At 33.1% G+C, this 17,945-nt stretch overlaps 1 protein-coding gene and 1 pseudogene across 3 annotated transcripts; one reads left to right on the forward strand and one right to left on the reverse strand.

Annotated features, from left to right (window-relative positions):
• Window positions 1-809: 809 nt before the first annotated feature.
• LOC147388649 (phosphorylated adapter RNA export-like protein) lies at window positions 810-9,922 on the reverse strand. Of its 3 annotated transcripts, none has more exons than XM_086418472.1 (6): window positions 9,800-9,892; window positions 9,444-9,489; window positions 7,919-8,188; window positions 7,097-7,202; window positions 3,201-3,344; window positions 810-1,307 (listed from the first exon to the last, which is right to left on the reverse strand). In XM_086418472.1, exons 3-6 carry the CDS (start codon window positions 8,173-8,175, stop codon window positions 1,053-1,055), a joined length of 762 nt encoding a protein of 253 aa, XP_086274598.1. In that variant the 5' UTR covers window positions 8,176-8,188; window positions 9,444-9,489; window positions 9,800-9,892; the 3' UTR covers window positions 810-1,052. The 3 variants fall into 3 exon arrangements, with proteins under 3 accessions (XP_086274598.1, XP_086274599.1, XP_086274596.1); XM_086418473.1 differs by lacking the exon at window positions 9,444-9,489 and adding an exon at window positions 8,293-8,350 and having other exon boundaries at window positions 9,800-9,870; XM_086418470.1 differs by lacking the exon at window positions 9,444-9,489 and having other exon boundaries at window positions 9,800-9,922.
• Window positions 9,923-15,458: 5,536 nt separating this feature from the next.
• Window positions 15,459-16,599, forward strand: LOC147388650 (GTP-binding protein YPTM2-like; annotated as a pseudogene).
• The last annotated feature ends 1,346 nt before the right edge of the window (window positions 16,600-17,945 follow it).

Raw genomic sequence — 17,945 nt, forward strand, 5'->3', positions numbered from 1 at the left:
CAATGAAAACCTCGATGATAAAATAAATTGATTGTTGATATCCCCAACTACCATTGAGGAGAATCAAATCGATTTTGATTCCTATAAGTTTGAGTCATTTTAGACCAGATATTAATCAGGTATTTTGATTCCGATTAAAGGATATCCACTGACATACCTACTTGAAAACTATTGGAGCTCTGCACTTTTGATCGAGTAGAAGAATTCAGAATCATCCCCTTGTTCACAATTGTAACTCTAACGATATGGGTAGGTGGTCTAATATGATCGCGGAATTGTGCCACTATTGGGAAAATACACAGTATGATCACAAGGTATTTCCCTTACATATCACACGGGGTGTTGCATGGGGTCATGGCAATTGTGGATGTGTTTGACAAAGAATTGTTATAAGATCCAAAATAAATAAATAAGAAAAAATAAATACACGCTTGCAATAACACAAGACAGTTTTATATTGAATTAAATGGAGATGAAGTCTCACTTTTGTGGGATCCGTGATTTTCAAGTTATGTTGAGACCATTGTTTTACTAAGGCCATAAAAGACTGATCTAGTGGGACGGATCAAACTGATTTATTTATTATTATTATTTTTTATAAGTATAAGATTAGTGGTTAGCAAATGAAATTGGATTCAGTAGGAGTTTAAACCTAGAACGTGAGAACACTCCACATGTATTACCACTTAATTAAATTGGCATTTCAACCGATTCAAACTGAATTGACCCGATACCATTATAGAAGAACTCTCTAGAAATTGCTGTCAGTGATCTTCACAAGAGTTCTGGGTGGAGATTCAAATTAGGACTTCAGAAAAAAATAAATAAATAAATAAAATAAGGTACCAACACAACCAAATTAAAGTCATTTTTTTTTCTCAATTTCAAGAAAAAAGTGATGTCATGCTACCATGACTAACCAAAAAAATGTGCACTTCTATGTGTCTAGAAAGTAGCATCTCAGAGAAAAGATTTAATCACCAAAAAAACAAAGACCCTTCTATCATAGCCTTCTTTACACTCTGGTCTGAATATCCCTTTGGTTCAGAAGATCAAGTTGGCTCATCTTCTGCATCCTCTTCAAACAGATCATTATAAGCAACGGGTACCCGTATCCTACTCATGACAGATACACGATCCTGAGGAGCAACAGACTGTTCATGATCATCCTGTGCTTTTGATGTAAGCTTAGAACCATTTGAAACTTGGTCTTCAATCGGATCAGAAGATTCAAGTGCAGTAGTTCTTTGAGGAGCCTCTTTATGTCGCTCAGGCTCTTTTCTAATATTTGGTTGCCTGAATTGCTTCTGCAATAGAGATAAGAAACAAAACTCAATACTTCAAAAAGTATCATTTACCTAAAATTAGGAGGGAACTTTTAGTAAGTAGGAGGGTTTTCTTCCATTCGGACTTCAAGGGAGTTTTCTTTGATGATTTTGTATTTAAATAGGACTCCTTATGAGCTAGTTAACTGTGTACTTTCTTAATTTTCGGTATTTTGTAACTTGACTCTTGTACTATGGCTGGTTACCTCAGCCAGTCCCCTTTTATTTCAATAAAATGGTCCTGCTTATATGGAAAAAAAAGGTTCAACAAAAAATATGAAACAAGTTGATCCACTTCATATGGTGGGGAAGAGATTTTTTTGTTTGTGTTATCTGATGTGAAATAATTTCTATCATTTAGCCTAATGTTAGAAGAAACCAAAAGATGGAAATAAAATTTAACAATTTACAACAAACATGTCCACACCAGCATTTGTAGGGAAGTTGTACCTCTATGAAATGAAGCTTAAACAAAGTATAGGAGAAGTGAAGTTCCATCTTTCTTAAACAAGTTCTATGCCTCATGGACTTTTATAGTTTTTTAAAGTAGGCATAGAGAGTTCTAAGGAAGCCCTACTCCAAGGAGAATCTTATCTCGAAAAATCAAAAAGGAACCTTGAGGCATTGAACGTTCCAAAACTGTGATTACTCCCTGTATGTACTCCCACGTACGGGGATCATCCACATGAATAACAGTTTGGACAATCCAATTGTACAGAGTCAATCTCAAACAATTCAGAAATTTCAAATTCAAATTGACTTTATCAAGGTCACATAATGAATTGAAATCTTGCGAGAATGGACTCCAAGGTTTAGACAATTTTATCTTATATATCTATATAATAAAACACAACTGAGTTGATACAGTTTTTGTGTTTTTTGAGGTGGAAATAAATGTCCCTTCAGCTACAATTTTGTAATTGGACAAATGTCTCATTGACCTACACCACACTTTTTTGTCTTTCCTCTTCACTCCCTCCAACTTTATTATATCTACTCTTTAGCCCACTTTATTGTTTTTCGTTTTTTTCCCTATTAACCTCAATTTTTTTAATAATATCCCCCAACATTTTCTTTTTCACTTTTACCCCCTTAGCTCTTAAAGAGGATTAAAAGAAAACACAACGGTGGGCCACTCTCTTTGTCTTAAGATTTACACCCCATAAACAAACATACAACGTATCTCAAGAGCATGTTTTACATTTTCTCCTCTTCCTCTTTAAAAAAATACCCCTAACTTCATTCTATTTCTTCTTCTATCATTTTTCAATATTACCCCTCTAGTATACATGCACATGGACTGCAAATCCCCATGGCACCCAATGTAGAGCACAAAATTGTAAGTAACTCTATTTTTTTTAAAGAGACTTTTTCACTGTTGGTAAAAAAATTGGGAGTTTAGTGGCCACGCATTTTTAAACCTTTCACCAAGCCAAAAAAAGAACTTTGATTTTTTTTAAACCTAATCTAAATCAAGACATCTAGAAGGCATAGGTATCATTTGGGCCAATGTGGCTGTCCACGTGGCCCAAATGACACCTCATCTCTCTAGGGATCATGGTTTAGATTATGTTTTAAAAAATAAAATATAAATTTTTTTGCCTGGTCAAACGCTTTGAAAATGGACCGCCATAGAACTCCCATAATTAAAATACTTTGACCAATGGTGAAAAATGCCCTTCTTAAAAAAATTCTTACAATTTTGTGCTCTGGTTCACTATATCCACATGGCACCCAATCATGTTTTTGGGTGCCATGTGAATGTGCGGTCCATAAAGTGTACATACAACCCAATCTCATGTGTATACATTTAAAGAATTGATGATAGTGAAAATGATTATGATATATAGTGGTGGAGCAAGAGGAGAAAGATACCTCAAATTCCTTCCCCTTTGCCATTATCTCTTTGTAAGCTCTAGGCTCTCGTGCTTTCATAATACTCCATAATATGCCGCCACCTGAGCGATAGCGCTTACCATCAGCAGTCATCTGACCTCCACAAGCTTGAATCGCATCCACCTGCAATTTGAAGATTCAATAAAAATGATCCATCTGCCGAATGAATTTTTCAGGAAAAAGTAATAAGTAGTAATTTTCTATTTTTGAAAACCCTTACAAGTTATCCAACTAACTGTAATCCTGCTATACCGCAAGGATGTGAACGAGAGATCTAATCTTGTCAGTAAGAAAATACATGCCTTGTGTCCAAATAGCCAAAAACTTATAGTTTCACGGTGTGCTTCTTTCAATCAGCTGTCTTTGTTTTGGGTTAATTTGGTAACTTATTTTGTCTTGTTCTTTGTCATTGAAGTTGAGTCTTTTAACACACTCATGTCTAGTTATGTCTATGATGCACAAATGGGTAAAGAGATCAAACCTAATTAGGATACGGAGTGAGGGATTCAGTTTACTCCAAAATATAGTAGTCATGAACTCATGTATATTAAAAACAATTTAAACAAAAGTAATTATTCTATATAATAATAAAGATAATGGGATTCTAGGAGGGATTATCTTATGATACATATCCTATACCTCCAAAAAATATATATATACATATATAAACGTTTGATTATTGCAAAGAAAATCTCAATAAAAGAAATGGTTGAACTCATAAATTAAGATAAATGCTAATAAACATCTTGAAAAGGGGGGGAAATTAAAAAGTTCTGAAGCATCACACTAGACTCTGTTAGAATCTGGTGCATGTACGACACTAGAAACTGGTACTTTACCCTTTTTAGAAGAATCCATAAATTTGGGCTTAAGTAAAGTGAACAAGAATCACAGTAGGCTTTTTGAACTAGTCCCCAATCAATCAAAACCCCATATTCTCACCTTCTGTTGCAGGACTGAAAGAGGCGATCTCACTGGTCCAAACCAAAATTGAAGGGCTAACCATATTTGAAAGTTCAACCTTAAGAGGTAGCGAAAAGGAGATTATGGGGCCAGACCATCCTTTGATGTATGTACCCAGACAGCAGGCTTTCAGCTATTCTCCTAAGACCCATCATTGAGCCAAGGTAAAGAACAGCCAAAAGCCTGAACCAAAGACAAACGGGGGCAGAAAGTAAATATGTACGTGAATGGGTTTATTTTTGAGAAGGGGGTGGGGGCACAGGAGAGCTGATGGAAATTAAGTTTTTAAAGGGCACAACAACCAACTTACGGCACGTATGAGGACTTTAAGCGGGAATAATAAGGCGTAGATTGAACTTTTGAATGGAAACACAAAAGGAAAGTAGAATTTTTACCGATAACAAAATTACAGCATCTCATAACGAAAGTTAATTGATTGCAAATTACCACATACCTTATTGAACACCATTTGTGATTATTGCATCTGATGTAAAGACATGTTGAAGAGGATGAACACAGCAGCCAAATATTTTCTCTTCCATCTGAAAAGTTGGCTCAAAGAGTTCTTTTCAGGCACATATAACTAAAATCATAAGAAAATCGCTGTCATCATCATCAAAACTTTACCCCAAAATTTTGGAATCAGTAGAACGAATCCTGACCCTCCATTCAATTCTATCTAAAGCCCTGTCTGTTGTTGATTCAAGGGTATTCATAACCATCTTGCTACCTTAATCCATGTTCCTTTAGGTCTTTCTCAGGCTTTGTTAGAATCTAAATCATAAATGCAATCATATAAGACAACTATCATAGAAATTGTATTCTATCATCATCATCATCACCACCACCACCACCACCATCATCATCATCATCATTATCACCAAACGAATCTTATTTCACAATTGAACTCTCTATTGATCAGTATCTTAAAGCACGTCTACCTATATTCACTTAATAAGTCCAACTATGTCATTTGTGATCTCCCTCTCATCACATTCGAGCCCATCATCATCATCAACACCACCACTATCACTATGTGTTATCCACGATACCGGGGTCAGCAACATGAATTTTATTTCACAATTGAACTCAATCATGATCCGTATCTCAAGGCACATATCTTCATATATTCTATCACCAAGTACTATTATGTCATTATTGGCCTCCATCTCACCCTTTTAGAGCCTTTGATTTGCACCAAAATACTATTTCTCACTGATTTGACCTTTCTTAGCTTTAAAACTCATCCATCCCAACATCTACATCTCTACCATACTCATTTTGTTCATAAATTGTTTATTGTTATCTTGTAAATTGTTCTGTTAGTTTAATCAATACACATCAATCACATCACCATCAAAGTCTTATCCCAAAATCACCAGTCACATCATCATCAATCACATAATACTCGAAAAGTGTACCACTAATCCACTCAACACTAATTTTATAGAGCACATCTTCACTAATCTCTCCATCTTTATGAATGAATTTGACCAAAAAAGTTGATCTCTTAATTAAATGGAATTCAAACTTATCCCCAATAGACACACATGACTGAGAAACTTTTGGGTTCCTTCACTACTTAAACACAAGAACTCTTTGATTACTCGTAACAAACTAAAACATGCGTTACACGACAGGGTTACCAACTCCTACATAATTACTTTGCAATCAAATTCAGTAATTAAAGATAGGATGCCTGATATTCTTATTTATTACCTAATAAGTTCATTGGTTATTGAAAGGAACTTAATCAATCAAGGCACTATGAATTTAAAAAACATCATTATTGAGATATCTATTAATTTTTTTCTTCATATATTTTACTCATAGAACACCATACTCAGTATGGGCTGTTTTGGGTCGGTCCCCTCGACCCCCCTCGTTCTCTTTTCTTTCTCAATAAATTTATCTTTATCAATCAAAAAATAAAAGTTTGGTATAGTGTTTTATTTATAAAGCCGCTCCCAGAACCAGAAATAGAAGTTACATCAGGTTGGCAACCAATCTAAAAACTTTGCCAATCATGAACATTCATTTCATTGAGTTCATGTTAAGAATTAGGGAAAATTACTTCAAAAGAGTAAAAATAATTATTAATTATTAAAAAATCTTATTTTTAACAAATTACAAAAAACGATTTAACACGCTGAACCGTTCAGTGTTTTTTGAAATCGCTGGACTGTCCGGCGTTTTGGTCTCTCCGACATCTTCTAACTGCTTCGTGAGTTTGGCTGAGGTTATGTGCATTGTGAAAAGAAACACTTTCTTTACAACTTTGTAGGATTTCAAATCTTACTAAGAGTCCTTGAACTCAAATGGATTACCAAATTGACAATCCAATACCATAGCCTTATAGATTTCATGGCAAAACTCAGATTCAATAAAATAAAATAAATGACTTTTGAGCTTGATCCAAGGTTTTAAAATGGATGGCCACTGAATTCTCACGAACTCCTAATTTTAAAATTAAAATGTAACAATAAAAAATAAATCTTTTTGGAAAGTTCTTAGAATTTTTTCCGCTACATCCCTGTGGCATCGATCATATTTTTTAGATGCAACAAGGTGAGTTTAACAAGCCTTAGTAACTTTTCAAATCTTACTAAGTTAGCTAGGCTAGCTCCCCCTTTCCATACTCAAATATGAAGGAATCCTAACACTCTAGACAGTTCAGCATGCTAAATCATTTTTGGTAATTTCTTGCAAATTGATACTTTTCAAATAATTAGTTAAAAATTTTACCCTTTTTTGATAATTTTCCCTAAGAATTATTGTCAGAACAAGAGCTATCCAGCCAACCCCATCATGTCAGAATAAGGCTTTGAAGATGATGATGACGAAACCATATTTTCACCATTCAACTCTTTCTTGAGCCATATCTTAAGTAAGGGCACATTAAAGAATCTCACCTCTTTGACGAGATCGCTTAAAGCAGAAACACCAAGACAACCCACAGCATTCCATACCAAGTAGGATTTCCTTTCCTTCAATCTTCTACAGGTATCTATAACAAACCTGAAAAGGATAGAAAATGATTGGAAACTTCAATAAAATAAATGCAGGTACTTGTACATGACAGTCTTAGGGTTTCCCAAGTAAATCATACACTAGAGGATAAGTGAATTTGAACCCAAAGAACAAGCACTCCTTTTTTTTTCGAGAGCTGTTATTGGCACCCCAACTTTTACTTATCACACCCCAATTTCTTAAATTATTTATCACCCCTGAATTAAAGACTAAGACTTACTCTTCAAACATTACAAAGCTTTGGCTCAAATTATAATCTCAACATAACAAAACATTATAACAATCGTTCAAACAATGTCAATAGTTGTTTACAATTATTATAAGGCTCATATAAAATCCTAAACTCAAAAAATAGAAATATAGCACACACACAAAAAATGAGAGAGTTTCTATTAGCACCCCAACTTTTACTCATTCTCAATTATTCATTTATTTTCCTTATTTTTAATTGGGGTGTAATAAGTAAAAGTTGGGTGCCAATAGCAGTTTTTGTATAAGTAGAACAAGCTCTTCTCTTCTCTCTATTCTAATCCGAAAGTTATTAAAGCAAAAGAAAGAAAGAAAAAATTATAGCAGGAAGAAATTTTTTATATGAGTAATATTTTGGTCAATCAAAATGAAGCCATGGTCTTCTTCCAACAATTATGTACTAAAAACACCACAATTACGTACAAAACTGATTAGAAGTTTTAAAAGAATGAAACCTGTTTATATCTGTGACATTGGAAATGGGTCCACTCTTCTTCTTATTCTTCTTCTTTTTCGTTCTGCGCCTACGATTTTTACTATGAGATTCTTGATTTGCTATATTTTCATCTTTCTCACCACCCTCAGTTGATTCAATGCATTGATTATGCTCGTAAAACTCTCCTTCTTCAATGGTTTCTGCATCAAGCATGTCAACATCTTCTAGGCTTTCCCCTTCAAGTATGGCTTCTAGAACATTCTCTTTTCCATCCATTACAACCAAAGAACTGAAATGGGTTGACAAATCCACAGTAAGCAAGATAAATGACAAGGAGAAAAAAAGTTAAACAAAATGCATCACAAAAATATTGTGAACATCATGGAACAAAACCCGCTACTTGAATTGCCTGAAATCCACAGAAAAGCAACATTTTCAAGATTCAAAAACCCTAAACAATAAGGCATTAATCAGAAGCATGAGCAAGAAACTAGATGATGCCCATAAAAGAGAGTGGTCTCGGATTCTCGCCTAAGTACTTGGGACATATAGAACAATTCCAGAGTGAAAATTGTACTCTCCAATGAAATGATGAACCCGAAACTATAAAGCATTATCTTAGACCTTGAAATTCCCAACCAATCATATAAAGAGGTTTGACCTCTCAAAAGAGGTGAGGTTACTGACCACACTCAATGCTTGACATTGAACAAGGAGGGTGGGTCCTTGCATTGTAAATTTTGGATTAAGATTATTAAAAAAGGTTGCAAAGCAAGGGCACTCAGAGACCCGTGGAATTTGTACAACCCGTAGTCATCACCAAATTCAGTTATTAATTGAAAGAAAAATAATAAATTACGTATAAGGTGATTTCCCAAAAGATGCGCTGAAAATTGAAAAATTACCAAAATGGCACACTGTTCATTTTAATTTGGTCTATTACCATTCTAGGACTTAAAATGTTTTCGTTAAAGTGGGGAAAAATCCATTGTTTTATAAAACAGTACTTTTTAAAACTGATTTAATGAAATTAAAACAGTGAAAGTATTTACTATTTTATAGAAAAATTATAATTTATCGTTTTCAAAATTAGAATGAACAATGTGCTGTTTTGGTAAATTTTCAATTTTACTTTACCATTTTGGTAATTTTCTCTTAAGGATACCAATATAACTAAAAAGAAAACAATAAATCCTACTCATCCAAAAAAAAAAAACCATAAACTCTGCAACAAATGGACGACAAATACAAAAAAATCCCAACTCGCCAAAAATTGTTTAACCCATACCCTAATTTAAAAATGCCATAAGAAAATTAAAATCTAACTTCAAAAATTTCAAACAAATTCGAAATATTAGAAAACAAAGCAATACACCAAACCCTAACCTAAGAAAAAGTGAAAACAAAACCTTTAAAAACGTTGTATAGTTAAAACCCATAAAAACTAATAGCTCCAAACGATCAATCATGAAAAAGCACCTTACATCACACCTAAGGGAATAAATAAAAACCTAGAGCAAGAGAGAGACAGGATCTTGACTCACATTTACTGATCAGAGAAACTCTAACGAAATTTCCCAAATTTATCTCCTAAACAAAATAAATAACATCCATTTACAACGAAACCACATGGAGTTTAAATATAAAGATAGTGTTGGATTTGATAAAAACCCTAGAAAAATCAATGGAAATGATGGATACATGAGTTTTTGGTAGAAAAATGAATGATTTTTTTCAGGCTCAAGGGTAAGTTAGAAATCAAGATTTGTTCAGGTTCAAGGTTAAAGCTGAGATTGAATATTATGGTTTTTCAAAGAAAATTAAAGTAGTTTCGATTCGAGCATGAAATCATGGATTTTCAAGATAAATTAATGGTTTTTAGGTTTTGAGAGAGACATACCTGAATGCGCCGCCAGCGAAAAAGGCCGTCGTATATTGCCGCAGCCCTAACTTCTTTTTCGTTATCTGTTCTTGAGAGTTTAGAAAAGAGAAGAGAAAGTGTGACTGTGAGTGATAAAACACTCTATTTCAATTGAAATAGCAAAACACTTGTCTTACTAATGTAGTAAGATTTTAATCCTTACTAAGGGTCATTTTACTCATATGGATAATCACACCCCCAGTCCAACACTAGCACAGCCCTCTAAGTTTTATAAAAAACTCAGATCAAAAATATAAAATTCAAAAAATAATTTTTTTTTTTAGCTTGATCCAAGTTTTTGAAAATTGATGGTTACTGAACTTTCAAATAACTCCCAAACTTAAAATTGAAATACAACGGTGAAAAATAATTATTTTTTTGGGATTTGTATTTTCAAAGTTTATATACTTTTGTCCACTACAATATTGAAGCATCCGATCATGTTTTCGGATGTCACAAGGTGAGCCCAAGGTTACTTGGACACAATAAAGTATTTTAGAGAAGTACTTTTCCTACTAACTTGGTAAAATTTGAAATCTTAATCAGGGTCGTTGAGCTCAAATGAATTACTAAATTGGCAATCCAATACCAAGGTTTTCGATTATGAAAAAAAAAAATCCAAAAAGTAATTTATGTAAAATAAATTATGCTTTTTAAATGAAAATGACTTCCTTGAAAATTCAGATAAAAAGTGGAAAATAAAAAAACAATAATGAATAAAAAAAAAATTTCTAATTAAGCTTGAAAAATAAAATGAGGTGTTTCGACTTTTTACTATGAGAGATATTTTAAGATATGTGTTATTGGCATTCCAACTGTTGCTTATTACACCCCAAATAAAAATAAAGAAAATAATTGAATGGTTGATAATAAGTAAAAGTTGAGGTGCCAATAGAAACTCTCTCATTTTTTTATTTTCTTTTGCGTAGATTTTTTTGTTTTAGATTTAGGATTTTATATGAATATTTTTTTAATAGTAAAAAACTAGTAAAATTATTTAAATGAGTGCTATAATATTTTATTATGTTGAAATTGTAATTGGAGGCAAACCTCAGTAATAAATAAAGAAAATAGGCGAATGGTTGAGAATAAGTAAAAGTTGGGGTGCCAATTGAAACTCTCATTTTTTTTTTCCTTAGATTCTTTTGTTTTAGATTTAAGATTTTATATGGACCTTTTTTTTAATTGTAAAAAACTATTGAAGTTGTTTGAACGAGTGTTATAATATTTTATTATGTTGAGATTGTAATTAAAGGCAAATTTTAGTAATAAATAAAGAAAATAGGTGAATGGTTGAGAATAAGTAAAAGTTGGGGTGCCAATAGAAAGTCTCAATTTTTTTTCTTAGATTCTTTTGTTTTAAGTTTAGGATTTTATATGAACATTTTTTTATTGTAAAAACTATTAAAATTGTTTGAATGAGTGCTATAATATTTTGTTATGATGAGATTGTAATTTGAGGCAAACCTTAGTAATGTTTGAAGAGTGTTTTGATCTTTAATTTAATTGGGGTGTGATAATTAATTTAAGTAATTGGAATATAATAAGTAAAAGTTTGTTTGTCAATAGCCCCTCTTTTAAAATATCTCTCGTAGTAAAAAAGTTGAAACACCTGTTTTTATTTTTGCAGGTTAATCATACAAATATTTTTCATTCATTATTATTATTTTTATCTGGATTTTTTGATTTTCATTAAAAAAAATATATAGTTTTTTCTTCATAAATTATCTTAAATTTTTTTTTTTTTAGGAACAGAAACCTTAGTTTTGGGTTGTCAATTTGGTAATCCATTTGAGCTCAATGATCCTTACTAAAATTTCAAATCTTACGAAGTTAGTAGGAAAATGCTTCTCTAAAATATTTTAATGTTTTCGACTTACCTTGGATTCACCTTGTGGCATCCAAAAACATGATCGGATGCTTCGATATTGTTGAGGACAAAAATATATGAACTTTGGAAAAATAAATCCCAAAAAAAGTTATTTTTCACTATTGTACTTCAATTTTAATTTTGAGAGTTATTTGGAAATTCGGTAATTTTCAAAAACTTACATCAAGCTCAAAAAAAATTGTTTCTTGAAATTTATTTTTTTGATATGAGGCTTTCGATGAAATTTAGAGGGCTGTGGTAGTGTTGGACTGATAATGTGGTTATCCATATGAGTAAAAAGACCCTTAGTAAGGATTAAAATCTTATTATGTTAGTAAGACAAGTGTTTTGCTATTTCAATTGAAAATGACGGTATTTGGATTTGAATTTAATTAATAAAGAGTATAAGGATTGTAAACACAATTAAGATGGAGGGACTGTTCCAAAAATATTTTAAGAAATCCTCCAATAGATTTGCATGGTTACTATGCGTCAACAATATGCCCGTCAACAAAATCGCACTCACCTTATAGGGTCGCTCTATTTGCCCACACAGAGATGGCTAATTGCACCCATGTACAATTACATTTTTACCCTTGTGTATTTACTTATTGCACACACCGATACCCACTACTTCTTCTCTTTCTCTCTCTTTTTATATTCATCTCCTTTTGAGTTTTGTGAGAAATTGAATAAATGGAGATTATATTTTAATTTTTTTTCTCTTATTTTTCTTTGAAAAAAAAAAGCATTTTCAATTATCTTGTAAAAATACTTTTTTTTTTACTTTTAATCACCAAGAAAAATGAAAAAATTACTATTAAAACCTTCAAAACGACAATTTTGAATAAAAAACTAAAAGATTTTTTGACAGATTTTGTTTGATAGGTTCAAACCGAAATTGTTTTAGCAAATTAATACTTGTTGGTCTTCACCATAGTCTAGACCTATGTTACCTGATTCATCAATTCACTCAATTCAAATTTGGGTTCGAGGTTTGCCACGGTAGGTAGAGATAATTTGTGGGTATTTTCAATCTTCAACCCTCAACCATCTTAAATCTTCAACTCTCCATACAAGATCCCTCAACCCCCTTCTTACCATAAATCACATACTACAACCTTCAACTTACCATCTACTTCAAAACTATAGCTCAATCAAGAATTCATTTGGTTCGATGTGATTTTGTGGTAATTGGCTAGCATTTGTTTAGCTTGGGAGCTAAATTTGGGAATTTTTTGTGGACTTTCAGATGTAACTTCTTGTTTGTTTGATTAGATGCATGGCCAATTCTCAAGTAATCTTACAGTTTCTTTAGAAAAGATGGAGTTTATTATCAGTAAGATTGTTGGGAAGAGTTTGTTTATTGTGGATGGAATCCTTTATTTTTCTCTATTGGTTTAATGCGACTTATGGGTGGAGTTCTAGATTTGGAGGGGGAGGGGGTGGGGGTGGGGGGTGTACTCTTGGCTGAAAATGTCCTGTGTTTGTATTTTTAGTTGCAATGTATCATGAAATCTTCTTCAAAGGGCCATGGATTTCTTCATTATTTATGGCATCCTTTTCACTCTTTTCCTCAAAAGATTTCGAGTACCCGATACTTAATGGGGCTAAAGTGGTGGTGACTTGTGTTATAGTTAGTGAGCTATCAATCATTTTTTCTGTTTCGGTGGATGATGAATTGGCAAAAAACTTTAGAGTTTCTTCTCACACCCTACTCAACTGGGAAAAAAAGTACTTTGAGCTGAACTCTTCAATTTGACTATAGTGACTTCCCAACAAGTTGTCTACTTAGGCTGCCAGAGAGTCGAGTTTCAATGCCAATGAGGTGTGGTATTTATTATATTGAGAATTTTTTATGTTGTATTTCTTTTTATAAACAGATAATGAAATTGAACCCAAGACCTTGTCCAACATTTAGTGGTGAGTTTTTAGTTTATTTGGCCTTGGAGTGTGTGCATGCATTCGTGCACGGAACGTGTGTGTTTTAGACGGGTAAGGTGGACTTGAATTCATGACTTTGAAGTTGCATTGGAAATGCTAACTAATACTTGAGTATGCCTCAATTGAATGAGGAGATCATCCTCCATACTAAAGTGAATGAAACTTGTTGTAGGCCTTTTATAAGAGACTCAAAGGGGACATGGGATGGATCTAGTTAGATATTGATAAAACAAATGCTTTACAAGTATCGGTATGCAAATATGCATTTGAAGTTATGGACAAAAGAAGAGAACTTCTATTGCCAAAGCAAACCTTTTCTTATAGCACACAAATCATATAATTAGACACTACTCAATTAGGGAAAAAATTGGGGAGGGCAATTAGGGTTATGGTTTGTGGGTATTTTCCTTTGTGGGATGCTTTTTCTAGGGTTTCTTTTGAATATCCTAAAAGAAGAAAACAATAAGAATGTGTAAGGGAGGAGGAATCATAGAGAGAGGGAGATGGAAAGAGAGCAAAAGAAATAAAGAGATTGGGAGACAGGAAGAATGAGATAAAGATTAAAGAGGGCTGCAGCCATGGCCCCTGATGTCTTAGGGCTTTGGCCTAAAACCCCTAAACAAATGTGTTTTGGATGTGTTGCTTCCGTGTGTGTGTGTGTGTGTGTAGCAATATAACTGATGTGTTATTAGAAGAAAAAAATTGGGTTGGAAATTGTTCTCTAAAATAATATTTTAGTTGTTCCTACATGCCTACCCTCCATTCCACTATGAAAATTGATGGATGCCAATTGATTCATTATCAACAATGTGTCATCTCCTTCATATGATGATACTAAATGGGGCATTATATGGATTCACATTCAAATTAGTCCAAAAGATCTTTAATAGGTTCTCCCTTGTAGATTTATTGATTGAATAATCTGCATATTAGAAAGCCAGATAGGGACACTTTTTTTTCAATGTTCATATGGTTTCATGTACATTCAAATGTTTATGTTTAATATCTTTCATGTTATGAAATCACACAATGGTGTTTGTGTGCATCGAGGGGTGGGGGGAAAACAATCTTGGCAAGTAAACAATACACAATCAAAGAAGGAAGAAAATGGTAAATATTTGGTTTGACTTGTGTGTTTTGGTCTATATGTATAATTAAAGTGAAAAATATTCGACCTATCAAATAATGAGAAATATTTATTTAGAAAGGGGATACTGACCAATAAAACACTGAGCATGGTATTTACTTTTGAAAACATAATTACGAAAAAGGGTTCGGCAACTTTTTTATCTTGCTTATACTATTGTTCATGTTTCATCAGTTCCCATTGATTGCTCTTAGCTGAATTGCTAGAGCGGGGGGGAAAAAAGTGGCTGATGCCCATGGATTGGACTGGTCTTTAAATATTCAAGTTAATTACTATAAGTTCATAACAACGTGTTTTGTCATTCACGAGACCTTTGTGCTCTTGCATGAATTCTTCATAGAAGTTGAACAACGTCGAACCTGGAACTGAAACTGTGGTTTTATGCGATTTAGGATGATTAATATTTGGAGAGTTACGTCAGTACCATTGGTGTTGATTTTGGAATTATAATAGCATAGTCCAATGTTTTAAAGCATATGGGTTGCATCAGTACCATTGGTGTTGATTTTGGAATTATAATAGCATAGTCCAATGTTTAAAAGCGTATGGGTTGCATCAGTACCATTGGTGTTGATTTTGGAAATATAATAGCGTAGTCCAATGTTTTAAAGCATGTGGGTTGCAACTTGGCTGTAGCTATATCATCAATTTTATTTGGTGCTCTTTAGAAAATTTGCATGGTTGAACAGGATGGAAAGACCATTAAACTTCAAATTGTAAGTATTCAGTTAAGTTCTTTTCTGAAATCAAATTCTAGTGTCCACTCATGGTATGATTGAATCCCCATTTCTCTCATAGTGGGACACTGCTGGACAAGAACGTTTCCGGACAATTACCAGTAGCTATTACCGTGGAGCACATGGCATTATTGTAAGTATATGTCTCTTCTTTTCGTGGTAGCTTTGTCCCTTGCATTGATGATGCAAGTATTGCAGAACATGAATTGGGGCTTAGACCCATACCTCAGTTAGTTTGATATGTTGCAAAACAACTTTGAGGTCGTGGGTTCAAGCCCAGCTTACCCATCGACAAAAAAAAGTATTGCAGAGCATGAATTTTGCTTGTTTGCTAGTTGTCTATGATGTTACGGATCAACAAAGATTTAACAATGTCAAGCAATGGCTGAATGAAATCGACCGCTATGCTAGTGAAAATGTGAACAAGCTTTTGGTTGGAAGAAGTGGTTTGCTATGAAACTTCTAAGGTAAACTATTTGCTAATGCCACATGTCTGTGGTGGTTGTTTTCGTTCTTTCTATTGGCGTTGAAGCGTTGAACTTGAAAAAAAAAACTCTTCCCTACTTTTTTGCTTTATTTTATATTATATTTTAGTTTATTTTTGCTTTCTCTTAAGGCATTTGCAGATGAGATTGGAATCCCAACCTTCGAAACTACTGCCAAGAATGCTACCAATGTGGAGCAAGCATTTATGATCATGGCCGCTGAGATAAAAACCGGTGAGATTAAATGTTTGATCTCCAATGATTGAGATTAAATGTACTTTTTCATCTAAGGATCGGTATAAAAAGAGATGGCTTGTGGTAGAGATTAAATGTATTTTTTTGCATCCAATGGTTGAGATGAAAAGAGAGGATTTTTTATTGATGAACATTATTCTTATATAAAGGTTGCAACATTATTCATTTTTACTTCACATATTTTGCATTTCTCAAATTTATTGACTATTTCAAAGTTATTTTTAACAACAAGCTTTGGTGCAGACCCTTTTCATCTATCATCACCTTCATCTTCATCTTCAGGTTCTGATGAACGTGAGAATTTTATTCCACATTCCCCTGGTTATACAGGAGAAATGTGAGAGTGGAAAGAAGAACACGCACAATTAGTTCGTTTGAATGTTGCCAACAATGCTATCATAGCACAACTTATCGAAGAAAACGACCGAAACATAACAATTCGTTTCCTAGGCATATAGTAATATGGGAGGGAAGAAGGTCATTCTCGACTTTGGAATGACTACTTTTTTGAGAACCCCACATATGGGGTCAATTTATTTAGAAGACGGTTTCGAATGTGTCGAAATCTCGCCCTTCGTATTGTCTACGCAGTTGTTGGTCATGACAACTATTTAATGCAAAAGAATTATGGTATTGGTAAACTTGGACTATTGGATTTATAAAAAATAACGGTTGCATTTTGAATGTTGGCGTTCAGACCACTATTTAATGCAAAAGAATTATGGTATTGGTAAACTTGGACTATTGGATTTATAAAAAATAACGGTTGCATTTTGAATGTTGGCGTTCAAACCACTAGCAAATTCAACCAACGAATACGTAAGAATTGGTGAGTCCACTGCGATTGTATTGTAGGGCAATTGTAGAGGTATTTGGGGAAAAATACTTGAGATCATTTAATGTTGACGATATGGCAAAGCTACTACAAAAAGGTGAATATCGTTGCTTCCCAAGAATGTTGAAAAGTCGTGATTGTATGCATAGGGCTTGGAAAAATTGTCCAACAGCTTGGGCAAGATAACACTCAAGACTCGATGGATCACCAACTATAATTCTTGAGATAGTAATATCATATGACCTTTGGATATAGCATGCATACTTTGGTTTATCTGGCTCCAACAATGATATCAATGTCCTATAATCATCCAACTTATTCGCGAACCTCGCTCAAGGTATAGTTCTTCATGCTCATTATACCATCCAAGATAAAGACTATAATGTTGATTACTATTTGGCCGATAACATATATCCTAAGTGATCCGCTCTTGTACAAATAATTTCTCAACAACAAAATACTAAAAAACATTTTTTGCAAATTTTTATTGAATTTCATTGAACAATTGATTAAATCTAGGTTAAAAACATTTTTATAAATATTTAATTAAAAGAATTAAAAATACTGAATAATAATAATTGAAAATAAATAAGGAACCAAAAGTATATTTAAAATGTATTTTTATTGAAAAAGGAGATTAAAAATGACATTTATGTAAAATGATGGGGACACAATTGGTATTTGTACAAGATGAATAGTGAAATAGAGACCACCTCTATTTTTTATTTTTTGCTTCATCTCCAATTCTAGAGATGTGAATGATGTTTTAGAGGGTGTGTCAGAAATTAAGAAAACAATTTTTTGCAATTTTTTGTCTAATTTCGTCGAACAATTGATTAAATTTAAGTTTAA

Source organism: Akebia trifoliata, chromosome 12 (genome assembly GCF_017979445.1).
Source record: "Akebia trifoliata isolate Shusen 1 chromosome 12, ASM1797944v1, whole genome shotgun sequence".
NCBI classification, from domain to species: Eukaryota; Viridiplantae; Streptophyta; class Magnoliopsida; order Ranunculales; family Lardizabalaceae; genus Akebia; species Akebia trifoliata.

Excerpts from the sequence above, each read along its gene's own strand:
- LOC147388649 (XM_086418470.1), bottom strand. The coding sequence starts at position 8,175 with ATGGATGGAAAAGAGAATGTTCTAGAAGCCATACTTGAAGGGGAAAGC. Across the intron at positions 7,203-7,918 it reads AATGTCACAGATATAAACAG|GTTTGTTATAGATACCTGTA; the intron begins GTTTCATTCTTT and ends TATCCTTTTCAG. Across the intron at positions 1,308-3,200 it reads CAAAGGGGAAGGAATTTGAG|AAGCAATTCAGGCAACCAAA; the intron begins GTATCTTTCTCC and ends TCTCTATTGCAG.